Consider the following 26,297-nt stretch of genomic DNA (forward strand, 5'->3'; position numbering starts at 1 on the left):
CAATCAATGATCTAATATCATAATCCGTAATCATAATTGATTGTAGCATTGCCATAAAAATAATTTTGCTACAACACCTTTTCCAACAATATTTTTTTGTTAATCAGTAACTGAATTCTGTATACTGCATAAGCTATTTACATTAATATAGTAATGTTTTACCATTGTTGGCACACAAAAGACGTGACAGAAGTGGGTACGACTCGCATGGTCCTTCGTGATGTAGGCAAAGTGAGTAAGATCATCTGCATCTTGACAAGCGCAGTGGATGTTCCGAATTTCGTGGTCACAGATTGGTTCCTATTTAGCAGGTTTGAAGGACCAAATTTGTATAAAATAATTCCTTTCTCAGTGGATAGATACCAGAGTGACATAAGTTGCAAAAAAATTGCTTAGAATCAAATGTCATGAAATGAACTGACTGGTATCTAAATACTGAATTGCTAGACACACTAAGACCAATCCGAAGGTTTTATTGCCGGTCCGAGATGTTTATAAACAAGTAATGTCAAAGATTTGAGTAAAAATGGTCTTAAATAACGAATTCATTGATAATTTGTTCGAACAGAATTTCAGTAGTGAGTGTTGGGAAGACAATCAACGAAAGCTTTGGAGGATTTCTGAAGTTTTTTACTGTTCTGCAGTTTTTTGGGGAATTTCTTTGAAACGTGAATGTGCCCTGGATTTGTCTCAGTGTATCTGTATCAAGTAGAAAAAAAAGACTTCTTACATTTGTGACAGAGTCCAAGAACCGAACGCCCCTGTAAGAAATAGCTAGAGTGATCCCTAAGCTGACTCGTGGATCTCGACAAGTTTTCTTCAGTTTCTGAATAGATTTTTTGGTGGACTCTGTGCCGCGTAGTTCTTTCACAACAGTGGAACCCAAGTACTGTCATGCAAAACAGATAGAAAATATTCATTCTTTGGTTATGTGGGAGACTGTGAGTTCAGGAAAGTGTGTTCATTAGCAATATTGTTGAGGGTGAGGGCATAATTGCTCATAAAGTCTAGGACGTAGATGAGATTAAAAAGGGAGAAAATTTATGAAACATTTTAAAAACTTATGATCTACGAATTCCGCGAAATTTCAGGAAATTGTGATCATAAATTCATGTGTTCACAGGGTTCTCTAAATCGTTCTCCCATCAACTCGATCCAAAATGACAATCAGAACGATGGAATGGGGCAGTCTACATAAACATTAAACATGCATCAATAAACATAAAATAGGGTTCCTTGACTTACTTCCCGAGATATAATTTTCATACAATAATCGAGTGCTATTTTCTAATAATTTCCCAATTATTTCTGTCTTGGAAATTTTTGGCGCAGGATATTTTTCTCATGGAAATTTTATTGTGTGGTTTTGGAGTATTTCGGTATATTGGTAGAATTATTTTTAGACAGAATAACTGTCACATAAACAAATCGACGTAGACGGCTCCAGAGAGTCTCCATTCAGTTGACATAAACATAAAAAATGATTCGATAGAAACCGATTATTGCTTTGGTCTTTATGACCAGTGTCTAGTCTCCTGGAAACATCCACAAGCGGAGTACAGACGTTTCTTCTTCGTGCCAATTATAAAATAAAGAGATTATAATAGTAAACCCACTGCATTTAATGTTCAATTAAATCCCCTTCCCAAAATGCAGTTATTATTGATGTTATTTTGGTCATCGGAAATTTGTCCCGATTTTTTTTTCATAGCGATTGTATCGCTATGACAGATCCCTTTTCTCTCCATCGAAAATTTCTCCCGATTGTTTTAATGGGAATTTAACGCAGGAAATAAATCGAGGAACTTGAAATAAATATGTAGCTCCATAAAATTATCAATTGACTTACATTGGCAACATACTGCACATTGCCAGTGACTAGAGCCTTGGGTTGATGTCGCCACTGCGTCTTAAGCGTCGTTGGTACACCAAAAAGCAGCTCCGAGGGTGCGCGAATCTCCAACTGTTCAGGAGCCACATTACCATTATGTGAAGAAGGACGTTGAGGTGGTTGAGGCGCTGGTCTATTTTTCCTGTGTCTCAACGTACCCGAAGTGGTTGCATTCGTTCCCGTAGCAATTGTCTGACTCACATTCCCATTATCCTGCGGACTTTCTGGTAATTTTTCCCTAATTTCCTCCTTCAACTGCTGAATATTACTCTTCTGAAACACATTCAATAATTTTCGATTTTTTTTTCAGTTTAGCATTAAAATATTGGGAATAAAAATTGTGGAGGCCCTATGTGTGCGTCGAATTGCTCCGGTTGAACGATCAAACCTGTTTGAGACCATTATTTATACCTGAATGTATCTATTCGAGAAATCAGAGCCCACGATTTCAAGTAACGAGGGACAAGAAATGGCTGGGGACCCCCTTCAACAAAAATTACCACATGGAGCCCCATGAAACCGGATACGGATTGAACGGAGGAGAATATAGAAAGGATTACTCGATGGTATTTTTTCAGAGATCGGTGATCGTATCAGTGAGGATTTCACCAGAAAAAAAATGCCACGTTATTTTAAGTTAAAAAAATATTCAAATGGGAATACACGTTAACGACTGATGATTCGCGGATTTTATCATATCTAAAACAGTTTAAATATTGAATGGAGGAGCAGAATTTTTCGTTGTTATTGATGAACTTTTTGCAGTGATAAATAATAATAACCTATTGTAATTAGCAACAGACAGGCCTGAGGATCCAGGTAATTTTTGACGAAAATAATTAGATGAAAATCATATATTATTCAAAATTAATTTGTTAAAGACAGATCAATGGAAACAATTCAATGAACAATTGTAATTAATAATAGATAGACCAGAAGATCTTTATAATTTTGGGCCAAAATAACTAGATGAAAATCATGTATTATTCAGAATTAATTTGTTGAAATTCAGATGAATAGAAACAGATAAATAAACAATGGTAATTAATAACAGACAGACGTGGAGATCTAGACACTTTTTGATGAGAATAATGAGGTGAAAATCGTGCATCAACTAAATTATGTTGTTAAGGAACACGTCAATATGGTAACAATTGAATAAACAATTGTAATTGACAATAGACAGAACAGAAGATCCAGACAATTTTTGACGAAAATAATGGGATTCAGGTGAAATATTTGCAACAAAATATTCACATTTTGTTGGTATACTCTCCGGTATATTCTACAACTCCTAGAGAAGTTTACGATTCCTGCACGGAGACAAACATTCCGTAAAAATTACCGAGAAGTTTCATAATTTTCGAGCGCGAATAAAGGTCCGATAATAATTGCAGAAGGTCCAAAAGGTAGTACCCAGCGAATTACGTAATTTTTACAGTGGGTTCGGTCTTTTTTATTGACCTCTTCGTAATTTTTATTGAATTTTTGTTTTTACTGGGAATTACGGAACTTTTGCGTAATTTTCATTCAACTATTTCTCTCCGTATGAAGAACTCAGTTCGAATACAATAAATTGCATGAAAAGAGTCATTTTAAGAGGCGTTCTTATGGCAAAAATAAACAAATACAGAGCCGAGCGTGAAGACGCATTTAATTTCATGAAACTTCCCTCATGTATAACAAATTAATAAAAACACGCATGAATTCGTACATAGTTATTCGTTCACTGCACAGATGTGGGTAACCCATTAATCATCAATTGCAGTATAATTTTTTGAACGATTCTCATTGTTTTTCATCGGTTAACGAACGAATATTCATCTTCGTTATGGGAATAATCAAAATACCAGACACTCTGCAGATATGGAGATAAAAAAAAACAATAACTCTGTCGCTCTACAGAATTACGAGGCACTTTATCTGTGAATTAGACAGCCGTACATAAAAATCTCATTGACTCTCCCCATCTCCCAATACAAATAACATCCCCGAGGGGTGCGATGTTACCGAAACCCAGAAAGAATAAAATGAAAACAAAACTATCTCCGAACATTCCGAACAAATGAGTGCCAGGGAGAGAGACAAAAAATGTCGATATATCAATTCCGTTGTTCGATCAACAGCAGCAATTTATCAGATTGCCGGAACGTCAATTCCCCTCGTTCCCTTATTTACCCTGAATTTACTGAGGTAATCAACAGCAGTAAATGAGAATGAAAGAGGGCCCAATAAAAAATAAGGTAACTGGTGCAGTTTCTGATCAACTAAGTCCAGTGGTGGGGATGAAAGACTGTTGAAAAAGGTCAATCGAATCCGATTAAAACTTCTTTCAACTTGAACTGTGGATAATAATTATTAACAAATTTGCGCAAGTTGAACATTAAGTAATTGATTAAAATTGCGGTTTTGCAAAATTCAGTTTTGGGGAAATTACTGATCAGCGTTTTACGCAGGGGGAGTTTTTGATAACGAAGTGAGGCAAATTTTATCACGAAAACAAGACGATTTATCATTGACGTAGAAAATCTTGTTGAGCTTGTTAACCGGTAGCTGATCACTGATAGATGAAATACTATTTATTTCAAGGCATTTAGGAACTACTATCTCTCAAAATTTCCTATTTTTCGGAATTGTTTAGCCCACCTATGTTTTCCCACAACTAAAGAACGATCCCTAAAGGAACCACGCACAGGTATTTAAAAAAAAAATTAGTATTTTTACATTTCACACCATCGTTTCGAAGGAGAATTAAAATTTTTTTTTGAATCATCAGTAGTAGTAGTTGCAATACTTCTATTCCAACGAATGCACGTTGGAAACAAGGCTTCCATTTGGAAGCAAAAGATATCACATTTGAATGATGAAAATGTAAAGCATTGTAAAGTTCTGAGTGTGGAACAATAACTGAGTCTGCAATTAGTCGCATTAGTTACATTATACCATCATCCAATGGGGTATCGGTGTGCGCATAATACACGAGGAGGAAATTCTAAATAGAAAGAGATCATTTCCACTTCCCAGAACTGATTATGCCCTGTTCTCGAGACAACTGCAAAAACCGTTCGGCGATTGTGTTTGAAATGGCACCCCATTGTCAATTCACCAGCCCTACTTACAGCGTTACCTCATCATTCAGCAGTATCATTGTTGTTGACTACACCCCCAAGTATTATTTGCCATCATCAACATGTCCAATCCCCATGGGGACTCGTCTTTTCATCACTCTTGTCTCCACCCTCTTGATGGAGAGAGAGAAGGGTGAGCATTGCAGGCGCGCAATAAACTGCTAATTTGATAGAAAATGATTGCCGAGGGTGGTCATATACCTGGTTATATCTTTCAACGCAGGGGAAACATGAAAAACGACGGATGAGTGATACTTTGACGATTCATTTTGGAACAAATTGAACACCCGGGGTGTGATGATTGGTGCGGGGAGGGGGTGAATGATCGACACTCATCAAGGTATTCGGAGCCGCACCTGTTAGGGGGACTACGTGAATTGAGAAATTGGTTTGAGGGAGGATTTCAGTGAAGTGTTGAAGTGTTTGGAGTATTATATATTGACATACGAAGAGATGAACATGAGAAACATGACAATGACATATTGTAAACAAGGCGCCGAGAATAAATTTTAAGCAGTGGTTTGCCCTGAAATTTTTTGAAAAATGAATAGAAATATAAAAGCGCGCGAAAACAAAAGTTCTAGATGATGAAAGCACTAGTTGAAGGGAATTCGAGGTTCTTGGTGTCACTGGTTTAGTGAATGTGCCATGAAAAATAATAATTTGACGAGAATTAAAATCTGAGAGAAGGGATTTCCGCTTTAACCCAACCGGGAATCCAACTCGGGTCGGTCAGTATCGCGCCGGGGATTGTTATCGACTAAACTACTGGATACCACAGAAATTCAATCTCAAGTTTAAGTGAAATGCCGTCGAATCGCCCTTAGCCATCAAAATAATTCGAAGGGAATTAGAATTAGAGAGAAAAAAATTCCGCTTTAACCCAACCAGGACTCGAACCCGGGTATAGCATCAATTGAATTCTCCATTTTCGAATCCCAATAGGTGCTGACGAATGGGAATGATCCAAGACTACTCCCAAGTACATCAAGAGTATGCGACATCACTTGGTCGTGTGGAAAAGTGTCCGTTGGAGAAAACGGACGAAGAGCAATATACGCATCAAGGAACACCCGCGCTGTTCTAAATAGAGTACCTGGCAGTGCTATCCAGTACGAGAAAGCCAGAATGTAGGCCAAGTCTTCAGGATATTTTCAAAGAAAATATCCACAGGGTTTAGAGATCTAGGGTGTCCCAAAACCCAACGTCCAAACTTGAGCTGCAAGTTAGGGGATTAATTCTGAATCGAAAAGTCATCTGGAACTTTTGGATCGGAAGCAGACTTTTGAGGCTATCCAAATTTGCAAAATTCTTGTATTCTAATCACGGATAAACTGACGTTCATCTCGCGCTTGTGATTGGCGCAGCTTCAACATTAAATAATTTAAAAAGGATACATCTGGTCCTAAAGTTCCAGAGGACTTTTCCAGTCAGAATTGTTCCTTTGACTTTTTGCTTCAGTTCGGATGTTGAGTTTGACAACACTCTGTCTAAAAACACCAATAACCTCAACGAGGACAGACAATATCAAGTGAACCCTATTGGGAAAACCATTCTTCTAATGTTTTAATTGACCGGCTGGCCAATTAAAACCATGATTGGCAGATCAATTAAAAATATGATTGGCTATTCCTCCCTCTCATGATCTCCACTACAGGGAAAGGTAAACAAGAACGACCTTAAAATACCAGACCTCTGAGTCCTGAAGATGCCACAACCAAACGCATCCGTTCATCACAAAATTTGGGAGCCATCAAAGATGATGAAGGACTCGGGCATATTTATCTCAAATATTACAAGGTATCTGTTCTATTTTGAATTAGATTGATCGTAAACGGGCAATACTTACCAAGGTATTCAGATCCTTGTTGAGATCCTCGAGATTCGGACCGGTACCGTTGCGCGTCTGGCTTCGGGGACTTGGACCTGTCACAGAGGCTAAGATGCGTTTTCTGTGACCTGGTTTCTGCATCTCGAGGACTGTTGTTAGTTCTACCTCCCAGACACGACGAACTCGCTCCATGTCAGTGTAAAGGTGCTTCCGGAAGGTCTCTATGTAGTTTTCGAGGTGTATTGTTTTCAGCCAATCTTCAACGGTCCGTGGAGTTGAAGTTCGCTGTTCTATCCGATTTGGGAGATGAATCGACGCATTCATTATCACAGCCCGATCCTTGTCGCTGGTTATGCCCAATTCCTTTAGGTCCGGCTCATCCAAAATTCCGTTCTGTTCAACATAAAGAGGAGTGACTAGCATTCATTGACTAGCATTCATTGACTAGCATTCAGGTCAATTTTTCATCGATTTAAAATTTAGAAAAGAGGTTGTATGGATAGTGGCCATCCTTCATTCTCTTTATTAGCTTATAAAAATTTTTGTAACAGAATGTACCTCATTCTCCAACCGAGTGGGGTATCGACTTGTCCCAGTGGACGCTATGAACCTCTCGCGGAGAATTTTTCAAGTTCGATTGAGAAATTGGCTAATTGTTCATGTTATGAACTGAGCCCTTGATAACGGGTACCTCTTATTGTATTAAACCTCTTATTATAATAAGTAAACCGTCTTAACCATTTAATCAATTTGTGCCGACTCCTTCCTTCACCGAACAACAATATTATTATCGAATTAAATTATTCATCTAAACCATCCCCTTACGATTATATTTTAACGAGTTTAAATCGCCTCTTCTGTGAATATCATAATGGAAATATTCAATCGTTACAACTTACGATAAATTCGATGTCGTCGAAGCCGTAATTTACGAATAGCGATTCGTAATCAGCAAAACCGAGACTCGACAGCCATTGGCCAACACCTGTCGCTACGACCGGACTACAACTCGTGTCTGAGCTAAATCCTGTAACACATGAATAGAAATCATAGCCTTGGGATTAATGTGAAAACAAGAAATGAAAGACGGGAGGAAAAAAGTCTCTAATTACCGAGTCGTGATTGAAATTCCTGTTCAAGTTCACTGACGAAAACTGATTCTCGAACGAGTCCTGTGCCAAACGAGGCCATAATTTCCGAAATTTTCGCCCATTCCTCCTGCTCGTCGAATGGACTCATTATGCTCAGGGATTTTTCATCACGCTCACGATCAATGTGCTTTATTGATGCATCGACATTACCATCATCGAGACGTTCAGCAGTGCTGTCTGCACCGGTGCCCATTCCGCAAGCGATCTGACCGTAAACGTTTCGTAGACGACGTAGTGTGCGAGGTCGCTCGGCCGTGACCGAGCCTTTTAACAAACCTGTTGACATACAAGAAAAAATTTACGTCATGGAGTGTGCAGACTATATTATGCAAAATGGATCATATACAGATATATTCAGGATTTGAATACATGACTATTTTGCTTGATTTGTCCATTAACAAAAATGTTTTTAGGTCGCTCTAGGGTTAACGGATAACGTGTCCTCCTTACATCTTATTTTATTTGAAACTGTCTCATCAAATTTGGTCAAAATTCGATATATTATATGAATCTCTTATATACAATAAACATGCAACGTGAATCAGGAAATCAAGGGAACAATTCTGAATCGAAAAGTTCTCTGAAACTTTTGGATCGAAAGTGCTCACTTCAAGTTATTCAACGTTCAAGTTGCGCTAATCACGAGCGCGAGATGAACGGTCGCTTATCCGTGATTAGAATACAAGAGGATTGGTGTTACCCCCACTATGCGGGTCCTACCCACTGATAGGCGCCTGATCATCCTGCGCTCCTGATTGGCGCAACTTCAATATTGAATATCTTGAAGTGAATACTTTCGATCCAAAAGTTTCAGAGAACTTTTTGATTCAGAATTAACCCCCTAATTTCCAGCTTTAGTTTGGATGTTGGGGTTTGGTACCCCCTGTATATTATACATTATAGTGATATTATATTATCGTATATTACTGTCGAAGTATGGTTCGCATTTTTTATTTTTTTAAATTGAATTTCTATTCTCTTCTCTTTTGCTTTTTCTATCAATATCCGTTTCATACCCTAGATTACCCCGGAGATTTACCCTAAATTAGTTTACCAAAAAATGAGTTTTAAAAGTCATGAAATGTATGGCCCAAATAGAGGGAGTTTTGTGTAAAAAAATCCCCAACCCCAGGATGGATTTGCCAGAAAGGGTTCGCCGATTCTAGATACATTGGTACCCATATGCAAACTTCTCTTGAAAAATGGTCTATAAATACTCTGGGGACCTTAAAATGTGAATATATGATGAGAAATGGACACGAGAATATATGGTGGGACATATTCTGATATATCGAACCTCTTTTTATAATTACTCATATCAACGAGAGGTTTTCCAATCTCCCTCTGGTCCTCCCTCAGAGAAAAAAAAATTATTTACCACAAAAAATTCAAAACTGAATAAAATTTCAAATATATCTCAATGAACTTTCAATATATTCAGCCAATACTAGCCCGGTAATTTCTAAACCCGGAAACAATGTAAATGTGAATAACTCTTGAAACCTCCCATTCTTCTCCCCCCTCCCCTGACATTCCCATAATTTTTTTCTTATTCCCATCCTCCAGGAAGATCTCTTCGTCTCTTCTCTTAGTATCTTATTACGTCGGCATTAATTCCACCATCCTTGACAATAATTCTCGCACTGTTTCGCAAACATGCGCAATCCTTAGTTAGGTTGATGGAAATTCTTTCAGACTGTACATCCACTCTCAGTGTATGAGAGCCTGGCACGTTGTGTTAAAAAAAAAATTAGGGGGATACTTTCGTGAGAAAGATGAATGCGAGAAGAAGAGTATGAAAAATAAAGAAAAAAAATTATAAAAAATAAAAGGGTAACGAGTAAAAGAGGGTAGTAGTGGCTATGCCTTTTCAAAGATGCTTCTGTGCATGTTCGTATAATGAAAAGCTCATAGAAAAAGGAGAAAATCCTAAATGGAGGCTCGAGTTACAAGCGGAAACGTACGTAATTTTAATTAAAGCACCATGATGGAGGGTGGCTCTCAAATGGCGACGTCCACACTTCTATACTCATCCTGTACTTCACTTCATTCTTCCCTCATTTTTCCTCCATTTTTATTCCCGCCGATTCTACACCGACAGAGAAATTCGGTTGATGCTCATGAAGTTCAGTAACTGTTAGTGAATGACGCCCGTTCGAATTAACGGCCATTAAAACTGGTTAATAGTTATCGAATGTTATCACATGGACAACTTAACAGATAAAAGGGCCTTGTCTTTGGGTCAGACCTCTCACCCTGGACGAACCAAGGGCTATAGGGACAATCTCGAATGGTCTCTTGAGTAAACCACATCAGATTATCAGCTCAGCTAGAATTGTATCGAGTCTTTCACTAAAAGGCATATGTTAAAAACTGAATAAAGATCATGTCATATAATTAAATAGTGGGAGATATGTATTTTCTACATAATTTTTTTAATCAAATTAGTTGAGTTCTACCATAACAATGAAGAATCATAGATATTCCTCAAAACCTCGAGGGAAAAAGAAGTCAACTCATCTCGATTTACCATTTTGTTACTGAAATTTCCCTAACTATAATGAAATTAATTATCATATATCAATTTTACCTAATTTTGACTCATGATAAACTTTTATAGAACCCCAGATCAGCTTTTATTATACATTTCTCTACCGTCTGTCAATTTGTCTTTTGACATCGCATCCTAAGGAATAGCTGTCCCGCGTATTGTGTTACCTCCGATTCCGATGACGTTCCCAGCACAATGACATTTATCTTTTATTTCTATTGTCACTCTTTTTCTGAGTTACTGGCAGGCCGAGACTGAGGTCTCTAAATATAATGCCCCAGGAATAGAACCCGTGGCCATCGAGTTAGACTGTCCAAAGGTCAATTATTTCCAAAGACACCGATCCCGCGATGCTGTCAACCACTAAAAAGAATTTTTTATTCATAAATCTATTTCGGGGAATGAGCTATCAGATTGCCTTATCGTGTGGTATTAACAGGGAACCCGAATGAATTACTAAAAGATCCGATGACTCAATGATCACTGAAGGGGTAATTCTCGGGTGAACGTCTTCGTTGTATTTTCAAATTGAAAGTTAAGAGGATCGTAAGGAGAGGGACATAATTGTACCTCGTAAATATATCGTCGATCCGAGAAGAAATTACGCTCGATGGAATTCGAGGTCAGAAACCACGAAAGAAGGGAAAATAAAATTAACAAAAATACTGGTCAAGGAGGAAAGTCTCTTCTTGTCTGTGAAAACTACATGGAGATAAAAATCTGTAAATTTTTATAGTTTTATCCCGAGAGAAATTATTATTCTGTTAGACTCTTGGCGCAAACTGTAGGCCCGAGAAAAATTGCTGTGCCACAGAGTGAAATTTCTTTATCGTCTTAGAAAAACTTCTACATATCAGTCTACATACATAGAAATTCCGCATAAAAATTATTGTACGCGTCCTGAAAATATTACAATCCCTCTGGTGTAAACAAATCTGATATTGTTAAGATAAAATTTCTGGTGGATTTTCACTGAGGTTGGGAAAAAATTCACGTTTATACTAAAAAAATTTCCTGTGCCAGCACTGGAATTTTTTCCTGAACAGCACTTTGTGCTTCATTTCCTGTGCTAGCACCATAATTTTTATGAACAATTTCTCCTCGTGTAATGAGTGACGAAGACATGGACGCCAAAAGACTGATGCAACAGATCCGATGACGGAGTCCAACGTCGGCAATAATCGAATATATTCGGCGCTAATCGTTAACCAATCGCAATGAGTTATCGAAACATTCCTCTGCGGCACAGTAAAATAATGAAGGAAGCCACGATAAAATAAATTACACCAGAATTTTTAAAGGATTTCTATCAATTTTTAATTTAAAATTAAAAAAATGATAAGTTTTCCAATTTTATAGTACAGTTTCATAAACTTTACGAATCCACATTTCAGTAATTACAAAGATTATGGTATTGATAGCAATTTTTTTTTTGTCAATAAAATACTTTCCAGTATTCTAGTATTTTGCTTTTCGATTCTAGTGCCCGTCACAGTAAATTTTTTTGCAAATTTCCTCTCCGCGTATCGAAGAATAAATGATTGAATTTTTTTCAATGTTTCACCGGAAGATGAGTGAATTTTTGAGACGGTTTAAGCGGATGTCTACGAAGACAATAAGATGTTTAACATTCTAAGGCGTCAGCGAGTGCGCCAAGTGCTCCTATAAATAATTCATAATTTTGCAGCAACGCACGAGGCCCTGGATTATTCGGCATTACGCACTGAAAAAAAAATATAATTTTGCCAATGGAATTTGTTTCAGACAATTAAATGCTGAAAAATTCCCAGTGGAAAATTTTTTTTAATTTCCTGTCAGAAGGTTATTTGATTAGCAAAATTATATTTTTCTCGCAGTGCGATTGTATTGGACTAGTGACACTGCAAGTGTTATTGCAGTAGCATTTTCTAAAAAATTTGAAAGAGGAAATAGTGCGGAGGGTCATTAACCGAACGGGATCATTAGCCGATATACTGCCAGAGCGATGAAGCGCGACCAACGAACGACCTCGGGCTCCTTCTACGCACCAATGAGTCTGCAAGTGAATATAGATTTTTTTTATGAGGTTCGAGCTAAATGGAGCTATTGTGATTTCTTCAATTATTCGTCGTCGCTCTGAATCAAGGACTAGGGGGATTTCCTTAACGAGAATTAATGGTTTACGACTATTTTCGTGGATGACTTTTTTCTGAGAAAATTACTTTAACGGTTGGGAATACGATGGAATATTAATATTCATTGTCACTTCTAGATGACTGAGGCATCGAGAAAGTATTTAGTTGAGAATTTTCCGGACAAAATGGGGAATTAAAATTATCTGATTAGAAATAAGTTACTGCGGTCATTTGAGGAGAGAAAAAATTCTCAGATACGAAATCCTCCGAATGCTCATGTGATCTGAGAATCAGGTTCACATCAAAGTCACTTCGAAGAGACCTGATGGTGGACCAAGCGGGATGAAATAATTGGATCAGGGTTTGGTCAATTGTGTAACATTTTTCGGTGGAATTTTATCAGATGGAATTAATCAGATATCAACAGCTGATCTATGAATGAATTCCTTTATCAATCAATTCTTCAATTGTTTGGATTCAAGTATTTCTTTCTGCCCTTATTTTTGTGGAGTTTATATATGTATATATATATGTTATATCCAGCATTTTTAGGTGATATTACGGAATATCCAGTGTCAAAAATATTAGTGAGAGAACACCGAGAGAAAAATATGATTTTGTCAATGAAATATTCTTCTGAAAAAAAATTAAAAGGGATTCTACGACTCACAGTGGTAGAGTGAATATTATTTTGATCTAGTTAATGGCTAGTTCCTCTGAAAAACAACATGTCATTGTGTCTTCTAAAAACAAAATTTTTCAAGAAAAATGAGTCCGTTCATTTTTTCTAAGAAAATAATCTTTCTAAATACCTAAGCAACTGTGCCATAAAAAAATCAACCGGAAAACGATGAAAATAGCGTAAAAACTAATGACCAACCTCATAAATAAAATAACCGGAGGAAGTTAATAGATGTGGGTGTATACAAGGCGGACGTTGAAGAACATAATAATGTTGAAATGCGCATTGTGCACACCTGCTATTGTTGAAAAGTTTTCCGATCAGTTGAGCAACAAGCCAACACTCGACAATACCCATAATTCTATGGCACTCCACCCCCTCTGCATAAACAAACACATCGCAATGCTACTGCAGTAGGGAAAAAAAAGAAAATATGATTTTTTAAATACATAAATAAATGAGGGAAAAATCAGTGAGTTGAGCATACTAGGAAAACAGAAAATGAACGATGCAAATGATTGGCTGCACCTGGACGAAAAGCCCTGTGAATATCTCCGCGATGAGGTTTCAACGGAAAAAACTGAGTTTCTGGATCTACCGAATGATAATAAAATTAATCATCACATATCAATTGTACGTAACTTCGAAACAGAAATGAGATAACAATAACTCATAAAAATTACCGGAAATGTCAAATTTACTATACGTTAGACTAAAATCAGTACTGATGTGGTAAAATGAGAAAAGTCACTTTTGATTAGGGCTCAGTTTTTGATGAATATCTCAGAATCCAATGGAGCTAGCGATATTTTTATCATAACCTTTTTTATGAAACTAATTGAGCTCTACAATAAAGATAATGACGAAAATTCCGCTATCTCTGTTAGATTCAGAGATATTCCTAAAAAACTCAAGTGAGAGATAGATCAACTCATTTCCATTCACCACTGCGTTACTGAAATTTCCTTAAACTCGCATAAGATTAATTATGATACACCAATTATAACGAGATAATGATGACTGATGGTACACTTTAATAGAATCTTGAGTTAGCTTTCACTAAAAATTCCCCCTCCCTCTGCATTTGTCTTTTGATACCGCATCCCAGGGAAGAGCACGTCACTATGCCACTGCAGTGGCGAAAGAAAAAGAAAATATCATTTTTTAAATACATAAATAAATGAGGGAAAAGTCAGTGAGTTGAAAATAGTAGGAAAACAGAAAATGAACGATGCAAATGATTGGCTGCACCTGGATGATTGTGAATCTCTGCGTGATGGCGTTTGAAGGGTATAAACCAAGTTTCTCTATCCACCGAATGACACACCAGACACAGTACAGAGTGAGTGCTCAACCAACCCGAATAGAGCGTCAACCATTGAACACGTTACTTAATAGACCGTAGGTGCAGTGCACTCAGCCATAAATTAATGGCCACCACTGGTTAGTCATTCATTATTCCGAGCTATCCACAGAAGTAAAAATATCACTTCGTTGGTGAAAAATATTTCACTCATCGCACTCCAAACGTCCTGAATTTTTTCATCTATAAAAATTTAGAGGATTCGGAGTAGCTGATAGTTGACACTGTGAAACGATAGTTGATACTGTAAAACGAATTTTATTGAAAATTTGTTTTAATTTACAACTAAACGAATAAACTAGGGGATGTGAAATTAAAAATGGAGCTGGTCTCAATTTGGTTAATGGCTAGAAGGGGTGATCAGGTGATGTTATGGAAAGCTCATGCCAGGGGTGGCTGGTGGTACCTTACTACACATTGAATTGATATTTAATGGAATTTTATTGGGATTATAATAACATAGGCGGGCGTGAAAATTGAAATTTCCGCCATTTCCGAATTTTCGCGAGTAGAGAAATGTAATATCATACTGATGTAATAATAAATAATAATAAATTGTTGCTAGTTTTTTTTTATGAGGTAGGAGAAAACCAGGATTATTCTCGATATAATTTTACAAGACAATTTTCCTGAAAAAATCGATAGTGCAGACCGAATTCGAACCCAGGACCTTCCGATCATGCCACAGGTGCTCTCCCAACTGAGCTATTGGCTCCATAATTCAAATTAGAATTGAGTATTTAAAAAAAACCGCTATTACGGAATGTGCCCCGGTAGAGGAATGTACTATTACGAGTAGTCTCTGTATCGTATGACATAACGCTATCAAAAGGAGGCGTACGATTACCAGACCACATGCCACATGACCTCGGTTGCTCGATGCTGGATAGAGAGCACGTAACATCATCTAAGTGGTTACATTAATAATCATTGTTGCCCGTGAAAATATATCGTATGAACTTCAGAATTTCTTGGCTAGACTCTACTGTAGCAGAATGCTTGATATAAAGGAGGTTTCGAAAAAATGTTTAAGGAGACCCAGATTTGGAGAGAATCACGTGATCATAAATCGCAAATATAAATAAACTGTTGAAATAATAGTTTTATTATATCCAAATTGTAGTTGTAGATCCAAAGAAGAGAGGCAAGTGCCAAAAATGATCAGTCAAATTGCCATAATAATCAGGCTGAGAACGTGACGATATGAAATATAAAACGACTGAATAGCTTTTCAGTGTTAAATATTATTCATATAGATAGCTCGCAAATTTTAGTACTAATCCAGCAATTTCCATTATCAAAAATGAGAGGAGTGGTATTGCGGTGTCTGTCATGGTCACATTGAGTCACTAGTTTCCACAAAAAAATAGTATAAGAGTAAATATACTGAAGTATCAGTCCTTATTGGACTGATTTTATCGTAAATGGACTGACGGAATTGTTCAAATATTGAATGCTATCTCATCAATAATCTTTTACCTTCGATAGTCACATAAAAATTTGATTGAACTCTTTCAACCAATCAGTTGTGAGAATGACCTAAACTGACTGCAAAAATGACGGACAAGCTACAGTTGTAGAGACGTTTGTTGTCATTGTAAGTCGTGTTTGACGCACATTGATGGTGACAGCAATTTCGCATACAAAATTCTGATTGTTTACCATCCATAACAACATTGTTTAACGATCACAATTTCAACTATCGAGTGAAGGCATCAGAAGATCACAGTCATAAACACGAAAAAAAATCTCTTTCCACCGATAAAGCAAAAAAATAGCGCGGTCCATTTTGCCGTACGGTCTGTTCTGCCCCCTACTCAGGCGAAGATAACTTGGAACATCTCATTTTGTACAAATTATTCCATCAATAATAGCCAGTAAATCGACCAGGATGCAGCATTTCCGCTCCATCTCCCCTCTCTACATTTACTCAATCTAATTACCCTCAATTTACGTACATCCGTGAGAATTTACTCGCCAAATAATCATTTAAATTGTCTTTCGAAAGTTGGAAAAAATGGAAAATCCACCTTTGCACCAATGTCCATCGGTTCTCTTGCCTCGACTTCAAGATTGCAGTCGTTGCGAGAGATTGAGATTCTTGCACGCGATTTCTATTACCGTAAACATCACGGAGATTGTGAAAATCGCCTCTTTTTTTTATAATTCTATGCATACCAGGTGCACCGACGACGCTTAACTCGTGTCTTCCTCGTAGGTATCAATACCTGCTGCATGTGCTGGTAATACTTTCGATCGGCATTCCATCAACTTCCTCCAGGCTACGGCTCGATTCCACTACTTTTTCCTCCATTTTTAATACTTCTGAGACACGAGATTTCTCGGGGTAATTTGGATAATAATTATTATCAAATTTTAAGCAGGGAAACATTCCTAGGAAATTCTCAATTCATTTAGTAGATAGTTGCTAATTAGCGAATTTCTGAATAAACGCCAGAGAGCCCGATAGGGGCGCTGGTGATGACGGAGACAAATGGAAGCGTTCAGATGGTAGGTGAGGAAACCACATTTAGTATTTGCTTCAAAAATTGGAAAATCTGTGTTAACGGAAGATGTCACAGGGGCCTCATTACATCATGCACATGTTAGCCGAGTAGAATTTCCATCGAGTTGAAGTGGGGCCCTCATCGGGTCTACCCGAGCGACATGATCATCGGGGCATTATCGGGTAAACCCGACATGGTCCTGATATCAGCGTCAGACAGTTGTCTGATAGGGAAATCATTCGGGATTCTCCGATCGAAACCCGACCGAGTAATATTATTTATAAGAGTTCCAAAAGAATTTTCCATTCCGAATTGTTCCCTTCACTTTTTGCTCCAATTCGTACGTTGAGTTTTGGGACCCCCTGTGTCTGTGATATACATATGCATGCCGTACATCATGTTTGGCTGATCTACATATAGGTCAAAATACATATCTCATATGTGCCTCAAATCCGTTATTGTCAGGTTGAAAAATATGCGAAATACATGTTCCTTATTTATATTTTGTGACGTATATTTCATATATGTATTTCATACCACATTTACTGCCGTTTTATGCCATATAATTAAGATATAAGGAGAATATATTTCGACATGTATTTCCTTCGACGCGAGCAGCCAATTGACTCTCATGATTAGTGGAACCTTGTGTCTGTCCTTCCTGTTCCCCCATTCGCCTCTTCTGCCGTTTGACCTTTGAGATTGTCCTACATACATCCATTGTTTGACATTGCACTATTTGTTCCTCTCAAGGTGTAAGAATAACAATGTTTGACTCTTGTGAGCCATGACCATGGCGTGACCATGGCATGACCCTTCCGGAATTTACGAATGGAGGCTAGAATGAAGATTGGATCAAGCTTTATTGAGCATTGACCAATGTGTATCGAGCCTGCATTCTCAAGGTCGACCCAAGCTTGAATGAAGTTGAAAAGCTCACAAAGTGTCGAGGCTGGAATTTCAATCGAAATTCGGCCGACAATGCTCGATGAACCTTTCGAATGGCTCGATAATTTCCTAATGATTAATTATCATTCATAACTCCTTGAAGTATTTCAGTGGAATATAATGGGTGCATCAAGGTACGTCATTTATGGACCTAATCATTATATGGACTGAATGGAAGATTTATGTTTTAGATTGAATCAGTCTTGGATTCGACAATGAAATCAAACTTCGTTCTATCCTGGACCCTCCAGCCTGGAAGAACAAGACTGTTTCAAGATTGGATTGACATTCGAAGGAGCAGCAAGAGACTCAAGTTCGTTTGATATAGGAATCAACGATGGAATCAAGATCGCTTCCACATTGTCTTTTCCATCCTCGATCTCCAATCCTGAATGTACCATCTTTCCATCGTCAGGATGGACATTTTTCACCTGGGACGACATAAATATTTGTTAATGATTAACGAAAGGCCCACTTTCTTTGCGAATATCAATTCAAACGAGGTTAATCGAAAATACGTTCGTGAACCATTAACGAATGAACCTTTGGTGGAACCAAATTCACTCCAATGTACCACTAAAATCCATTGGTGTGTAATAACTAATCCCTTCTGTTAGTGTAGATAGCACCAGTAGTTTTTATCGTCATTGTTTATAGTTCGGAAGCACGTGATTTTTTTATTATAGAGACTTGCATACTCCACTGAGTCTGGAGTAAACAGAATCGCAAGAAAAGCGAGGGGTTCCAGTGCTGGGCAGACAGTGTACACCCGAAAGGTGACAAGTACCTGGATGCGCACGTTTGCAGCATTAACTTCTGACTCCCTGTCCTCTTTCTATCTCTTGCTCCTTCTCCTTCGGAGTACCCTCTCGCTCGCTCGTTCACAGAATGACGTAACCATCGTTGGGGGCAAGGCTATTATTACTTAGGGCGTAACGAGAGCAACAAGTAAGCGTTCAGCTCGAGGTTTTTGCACGTCAGGAACTTACGGCATGTGAGCAAAAGACTGTCGTACTCACCGACCCGATATGAGACTGTAGTATTTGTCTATCGTAACTGATACGTGTATAACTATATATGCATTGTTTTCATAGTCACCTTGAAGTCTTCATGACCAGCGGAACACGATAATTTAAAATCTGATAAAAATACGGAAGCAAGACTTGCATTCAAATTTGCTAAAGCATCAACACGGAGAGAATTATTCGGTAAATATTACGGAACTCGCAGGTCACTCGCTGATTGCGAAATAGACTTGGAAATTTTACGGGGCAGTATCGTTTTTTTTGCCGATGGTTCAGATAAAAATTACGTAAGGGTCGGGAAAAATTCTGTGTCAGTTTTGTCAAGTGTTCTTTAACCGCACCCCAGGCAGAACTATCAGTTGGGTTTGCAATGTTGAACATTCGGGGTAGGTAGGTCTTGGCAGAATGGCACACGACAGCTTGTTGCATATGTAATGTAACTTTTGAGATGTATCGGTTGCTAAATACAAGTTTGAACAAAAAAAATTATGCATCTCCGCAAGTCGTGTTTGAACTGAATAAGTTAGGTGAACATTAGTTTTACAAGTCAGCCTTATTCGAATCGAATAATCGTGGGTGTGATCTCATTTTAACTGCAAGGTATTATTTTTACAGGAACTAATAAGCAATTGTAGCGTAAAAGAAGTTGACTAATTATTGAGAGATAGATCTTACTTGTTTCTTTTCACTCTCATTAATGCAATTCCATATGATTGAATACGGTACGTCACGAAATGATCATGGGAAGTTGGAATTTTAAGTGAAGCCAAGCAGTGTATGAGTTAACTAATGTTAAAATATTTAAAAAATACATTTACATCCTCATTTCAGTTAGCTACAACGCTCAGACAATAATTAGAGGTACAACCGAGTGTCGTGTTGAGGTTGTGTACAAGTGCTATTAGTAACAGGACATTTTGATTGAATTAAAATCTCTCATCACTGTATTCTTGTAATAACCTCATCAATAATATATGCTACAAGCTTATATTATTAATTAAATCAACCGCAAGGTTTACAATCGCCACCATCAGCGTACCTATAGACATTCTATCCTTGCAACCTAGCGCCGAGTTTGACTCCCGCAAGGCAATGTTGCATCAAGCTGTACTCAAGTTTCGATTTCTACCTGGGTAATAAAACCATTATTGCAACAGTTTATTGATGTTCACAATTTATGATCACATCACTCTCTCCAAGACCACCTTAAAGTAAACGATTTCCTCCAAATTAATCACGATGAATATTCGCACAAGCACACCCGGTCGACAAACTCTCGTATTTCCTTCCTCATTTATCGTTTATTAATGACCGCAGCAATAAATTCAACAAAGAAACAAGTAGATGGCTGCATCAGGTGCATTTCCCCCGGTCCGCTGCCGCCCCTAATTTTGACCACATAAATTAATGAAAAGGTGCGTATGCGACAAACAGTGGCACATGGCACAAACTCCGGCACCTGCATTTGAGTTCAAATTACAAGCCCACGTCCCATAGCCAGTTGTTGAATTGCATTTCACCTCCCCTCGTGGTTTCACCACCACTAATGCCATCCACAGTGGTTCCTTCCTTCTTTTCTACTCTCAACAATGCACTCGAAACACTATACTCAGGTTTTATAACACTGTGTAAAGCCCACAAGTATTTCCCAAGTATTAGCTTTACAACGTAACAGAACATAACGGAATAAAACCGAAATTCAACAATGGCAAGTCCCCCCTATCCGACATTCGATACTTCGAGAGGAATCAGTGAGATTTTAATCTCGAGTATTAGGCCAATAAAACCATGAATATCTGGTGGAGGGAGAAAGTATAAATATTTTAGGGAAGACTAAATGCCTTGAAGGGGGTCGTATTGTGTATTTTGCGAATATCTTTGAAGGACAGAGATTTAGAAGAATTAAGGGAGCTCTACCCTTTTAGTTAATTTAAAAATTAATGAAACCTACGCAACATTTTGAGACGACTCGATCACATTTGGATTTGTGATTGTTTCCTCAATCTAATCAGCGTTTAGACTGGTTAAAAACAAAAATAAAAAGACCAGAACTTAACACAGGGTTTTAGGAAAAAATCAGTATTTTTGTTGTACTTAAGGGCTAAAATCTGAATGATTCATCATTTGGTAAATAAAAAATTGAGGTATTCGCAAAAGATAATCCATCTGTTAGAAAACAACTTTGATTATTCATTTATAAGAACGAAATGTTTTTAAAAACATCGATACTTTCTGGAATTTAACTTAGGTAATACCGATCATGTACGAATTTTCTCATGCAGTTATTGTTATTATTTAATTATTTAAATATGATGATTTCCATTATTATTTTCATTTCATTATTGTTACTATTATTTTTATCTAGTTATTATTATTATTATTTAATGCAAAATTTGGCAATTAACATTCAAAAGCAGTGGACCTGGTCGGTGAGATACTGAGGGTAGAGCTACTTTAAAGGTGTTAATCGTAATTTGCAAATATTTATAACTGAATTGATTATTTATGATTGATGATAGGAAAATTGTGTTGAAACATTTATTTAAAGCGGAAAAACGACCGATGAAAAAAGGCAGACCAACAACTTCGATATCGACATTTAATTCCAGGAAGGACTTCGAAATGAAAAAAAAACATTAAATTATCTTGATCTGGCTGACCGCTTCGTAAGAGTATTTATATTGGTCTAAAATATGGAGGTAATTACTTCATATAAAGAAAACAAGTTCTCGAATCAACCGAAGTGGTTTTCCATTAAAGTATGTCAAAATTTAGTCTAAAGGACTATTTAATGCATTGAGGTAATTTTAAATGCTTGTCTGTCATCAGGAATTTATTATCTGCTTTGGGAGAAGACAAAATTTCATGATAAAAATCTTTTTCTCTTGATGAAAGATATTTTGTTTTGGAAATTTTTGAGCTACGAATGAGACAGATCGACTTCTAAAAGAATTTGTTTTTTTTTCTGAGTGTCATGTCATCTGCATCGGACTGAAAGCTAGACTGAATGGAGAGATATATTCAGTTGAAATTATAGAGCTCAAGGTCGTTTACCGATTACGGACGTGACTAGGAAAATTTAAGTAGCGGTATCACATTTTATCACAAAAAATTCAGATAAAAATTGCAGACGATTCTGAAAAAATTCCGGAACAGTTTTGTAAAATTTTCCGAAATTTTGCTCTAGCATTACCGAAACAAGAAAATAAATTTCATCTAAAATAAAAGAGTTCGATCCATTCAATTTTGAGGTATTCCACATAATCATTGTACATTAAAAATTAAATGTCCGAAACTAATAGTTCAATTAAGAAAATTTTCAATACCGATTATTGTAGTGATGAAAGGAAGATCTCGTCCGAATTTCAAGTTAATAGATCGGCTTGTGCGCGGGTGAAGAACAATTTTCTTTTCAAAAACAGAAAAGTGATAACTATGATTTTTTCGAGAATTCATTTTCAAATTTTTGATTGATTCCTATTGATTTCATACAACTCGATTTTTATTTACTTTGAAAGCTTCAAATTTGACGTAAGAAATTTTTTTGAATGAAGATCTGAATCAGATCAACTCAGCACTTGTCAAATAAAGGGGAATTTCATTGTACGAGAATAAAATTTGTCGTGGATCGTGGTAATTGATATGAAACAATCATTTGTTTTGATACAACAAATGAAGATTCCATTGCTCCGATGAATTTTGTTTTGAATGACCGGGAGGTTGTGGCCGGAAATAGTGACACTAACCGAAATGGATAATCATGTTCTAAGTCATTGTTGATGAATGTAAAAAATTATGTATTCGGACCCAATCTTTCTCCAATCCAAAATATAAAAAAATCATTATTTCGTGATTACATCATCTATGACTTTTCAAATCGACGAGCAATTTAGATCAATTATAATATGTCCATTAATGAGAATTTTCAGTTCAATATTTTTGGATATCGTTAAAACCCTCAAAAAAAAAGTTGAAAAATAACTCCCCATTTCAACTTAAGTATTAGAATATTTTTTAAATAATGTCAGAGCCCATGAGCACTCGTGAATTCCGCGGGAGCGAATAAAAAACAAAATTTTTCAAAGTAAATACCGCATACTCTCCACAACATTCACGAATTATCTAATCCACATCGCAAATCTTCAAAAATTTAAATGGATGACCGATTTCGATAAATCTCAAAATATTTATTCCTTAGAATTATTCTTAATGAAGTTGCATGTGATCAAAAGACTTAAAAATGATTGAAAATTAATTTCGCCTCCCAACTAATTGATAAAACATTTTTAAAACAATATCAAGCCCTCGTAATTTCCACCGGAGTTTCTAAAAACCAAAATTTTCCAGACTAAACGTCACAGTCTCTCACCAATATTGACGGCTAGTCTAGTCAGTCCTCGGAAATCCTCAAAAACTGCAAACAACCACTGCACACTCGTTTATAATTCACCCAAACAATTCCGAAAAAAACCCACAAACATCCACCCGAATGCCGTTGAAAGACCGGGAAAAATTGGGCTTTCAAAAGCCTCTCGATGTAAAACTAGTGTTCAACTGTCGTCCAAAATAATTCCACATTACCCACTCGTGCACACACAACTGTTGCAGTTATAGTTCTGACGTGGGACAGATGATGGCGCGAAGCCAGTTAACTATACGACTAATTCGTTGCCGGGGAGAGTTGCCGTCACTTGAGCACTTCCACGAGACTGGACCCACACTAACTCATACGATTTGTAACTAAGGAGGAGAGACCGGAGTGACTCTACTCACTCAACCAATTCGTGAGTGAACGGAGAATGCGATGAGGAGTGGAGTGGGTCAAGTTGTCGGTTCACTAGGTGTGAAACTCCTATTCGATTTTGAAATTTTTTTCCCCGAAGAGACCGGTCGGTACTGTCGGTGGAGTGGCACGATACCAACTACTGTGCATTGGAGATGACCCCAGACCCGTTCAGGGCCCGCAGCGAATTATCGGGGACTGAGAAGGGGGACTTGGGAAACAGGTGGTGGGGGAAGGCCACTTGCGCTTGTGGAAGAATTCAGTGTTTTCCTGATGGGCACGTGATGCTTTCGGAGGTTGAAATAAGGAATTTCATGACTAATGGGTTATAGTGGTAGAATAGTGATGTTCTCCTGGTAGGAAGTACACGGCCAACAGTCGGCCGAAGATAGGCCAGTACGGCCCAAAGGTGGGCTGAGGTAATACATTGGCTGGAGGAGATAATACACTTTAAGGGCAATCGGCCGAGCCTCGGCCCACCGTTGGCCAATGCTGGCGTATCCTCGGCTGACTCTTGGGTATTCCTCGCTTGGTATGAGTGTACAAAACAAATTAATTGAATTTTGTTTAACATTTAAACATTTCCTCAATGTACGAATAAAATTCTGATACCAAAAAAATTACGTTACAGTAATGCCAAATATTTTACTATAGAAAATTCTATAACAATGTTATATAGTTTCTATAGACTCATCTATTCTCTGTAGAATTTTCTATGGAGCATTCTAGAAAAATAAAAGAAAAATAAAAGAAAAATAAAAGAAAAATATTTACAGCAATCTAGCGTCATTTTTTTCCTGGTGAAAATGAAAATGTCTGAACAACTCGAATTTGGAAATATTTGTAAAGCCGTCTATTTTCTAATGTGTGACTTCCTTTTTCCTTTTGGTCGTAAATAAATTCCTTAATTTATTTAAATACATTTCGGCAAATGATCTGTTAATTAAAGGATATAATATGGTGGCTTAAGGATACCCCGCCGAAAGTAGGAATAGGTGTAATTGAATTTCAGTCCTAAAGTGGTAAACCGAGATAAGTCAATTTGGATTACTGGCCAGGTCCTAATGAAAATCTCGGAACTTAAGCAAAGATGCAAAATGTTTATTATGACCCTTTTGCTTCCGAATGAAAGCTTTTTTGTGGATACAATGGAGGGCTACAGCTAAAGAAAATATAAAAAATCCTATATCTCCCGTAAGATTCGGAACCATTGATCAAAGGTAAATCAGTAGATCGTGACGAGATAACATCAGAATCTATTCAAGAACACGATTGAAGAGCGGTCAGGGAGACTCATTTTGCAAGAATTTTAGCGTTCGATAACAAAATTCTTCTGCGAATGAATTCATAATAAAATGCACTCGATACATAAATCTTTTTCTTTCGATTGCGCTGTCAATTGAAATGCTAATGTAATACTTCGCTATTTACAATTCTGGCAACGGGAGGATATAACGCGCGGTAGGTCAGGGTTCTCTTAGATATCCCAAACCAATCATTAAATGAGACATAAATTGGAAGATCTGGGAAAAAAAAAATTTGTAATAAAACGAGACCAAATTCGCGCTGCAATGGTAAAAACCTTCATTACGAATTTTAAACTTAAAATTAAACTTAATGAGTTTTGAATTCAAATTAGTCGCCCGAGATGACTAAACTAATGAAGAATAAGCGGCACAGACTTTCGAGATATCGATAGTATCGAATGTTTGTTCTTTTTAGAATGCGGTGAGCACCACTACGGCCGTGGCCTTGATGTCTGCTTTGTCTTAACTTTTCCACTAATCGATTATCAATTATCAAATGATCGATTATGACTATGAATCAATCGATTATTTCCATATATCCGTTGTATTCGATGTATGACCAATGGCTTTTTTAATTATGGAATTTACCACTAATCGATTATCGATCATCACTACGAATTAATCGATTACCTCCATGAATTCGTCATATTCGATACATGAGTAATATCTTTTTTTAGTTACTAGCGCCACCGCGCGTTGATGCCGGTTATTAGTAATCGATTATCGATTGTCAAATGACTGACTCTGTCATAATCGATAATCTCGCGACCGCAAGCGTTGTTGCCGATTTTGTTCTTGCTTCTTCACTAATCGATTATCAATTGCCAAATGGTCGATTATAACAATGCCGTAATCGATTATCTCCATGAATGCGCCATGTTCGATATATAAGCAATATCTTTTTTCTAGTTCTGGATCATTCCCTCCTCCAAAGAGCTCTTTGCACAATTTTTCAAAACCAATTTTTCCGGAATTCGTTTATTCACCATATTTTTTGGTGGAAAAAGTATACTCCG

At 37.2% G+C, this 26,297-nt stretch overlaps 1 protein-coding gene across 5 annotated transcripts in view; it reads right to left on the bottom strand.

The window, feature by feature from the left end:
- The window catches only part of LOC135167256 (ankyrin repeat and SAM domain-containing protein 1A-like), a 77,238-nt gene that overhangs the window by 8,186 nt on the left and 42,755 nt on the right, over window positions 1-26,297 (bottom strand). For 4 of the 5 annotated variants that reach the window (XR_010299826.1, XM_064130298.1, XM_064130289.1 and 1 more), the window contains 6 exons: window positions 7,963-8,277; window positions 7,750-7,877; window positions 6,869-7,243; window positions 1,850-2,164; window positions 731-889; window positions 163-300 (listed from right to left, as the gene is read on the bottom strand). Coding sequence is in view for 4 of the 5 variants with exons in the window: in XM_064130298.1 (XP_063986368.1) it covers window positions 163-300; window positions 731-889; window positions 1,850-2,164; window positions 6,869-7,243; window positions 7,750-7,877; window positions 7,963-8,277 (1,430 nt within the window). In the remaining variant the exon portion in view is untranslated. The remainder of the gene's footprint in view (window positions 1-162; window positions 301-730; window positions 890-1,849; window positions 2,165-6,868; window positions 7,244-7,749; window positions 7,878-7,962; window positions 8,278-26,297) is intronic. The other variant, XM_064130279.1, reaches the window with a different exon arrangement.

The sequence above is a fragment of the Diachasmimorpha longicaudata genome, chromosome 1 (genome assembly GCF_034640455.1).
Source record: "Diachasmimorpha longicaudata isolate KC_UGA_2023 chromosome 1, iyDiaLong2, whole genome shotgun sequence".
In the NCBI taxonomy this organism is placed as follows: Eukaryota; Metazoa; Arthropoda; class Insecta; order Hymenoptera; family Braconidae; genus Diachasmimorpha; species Diachasmimorpha longicaudata.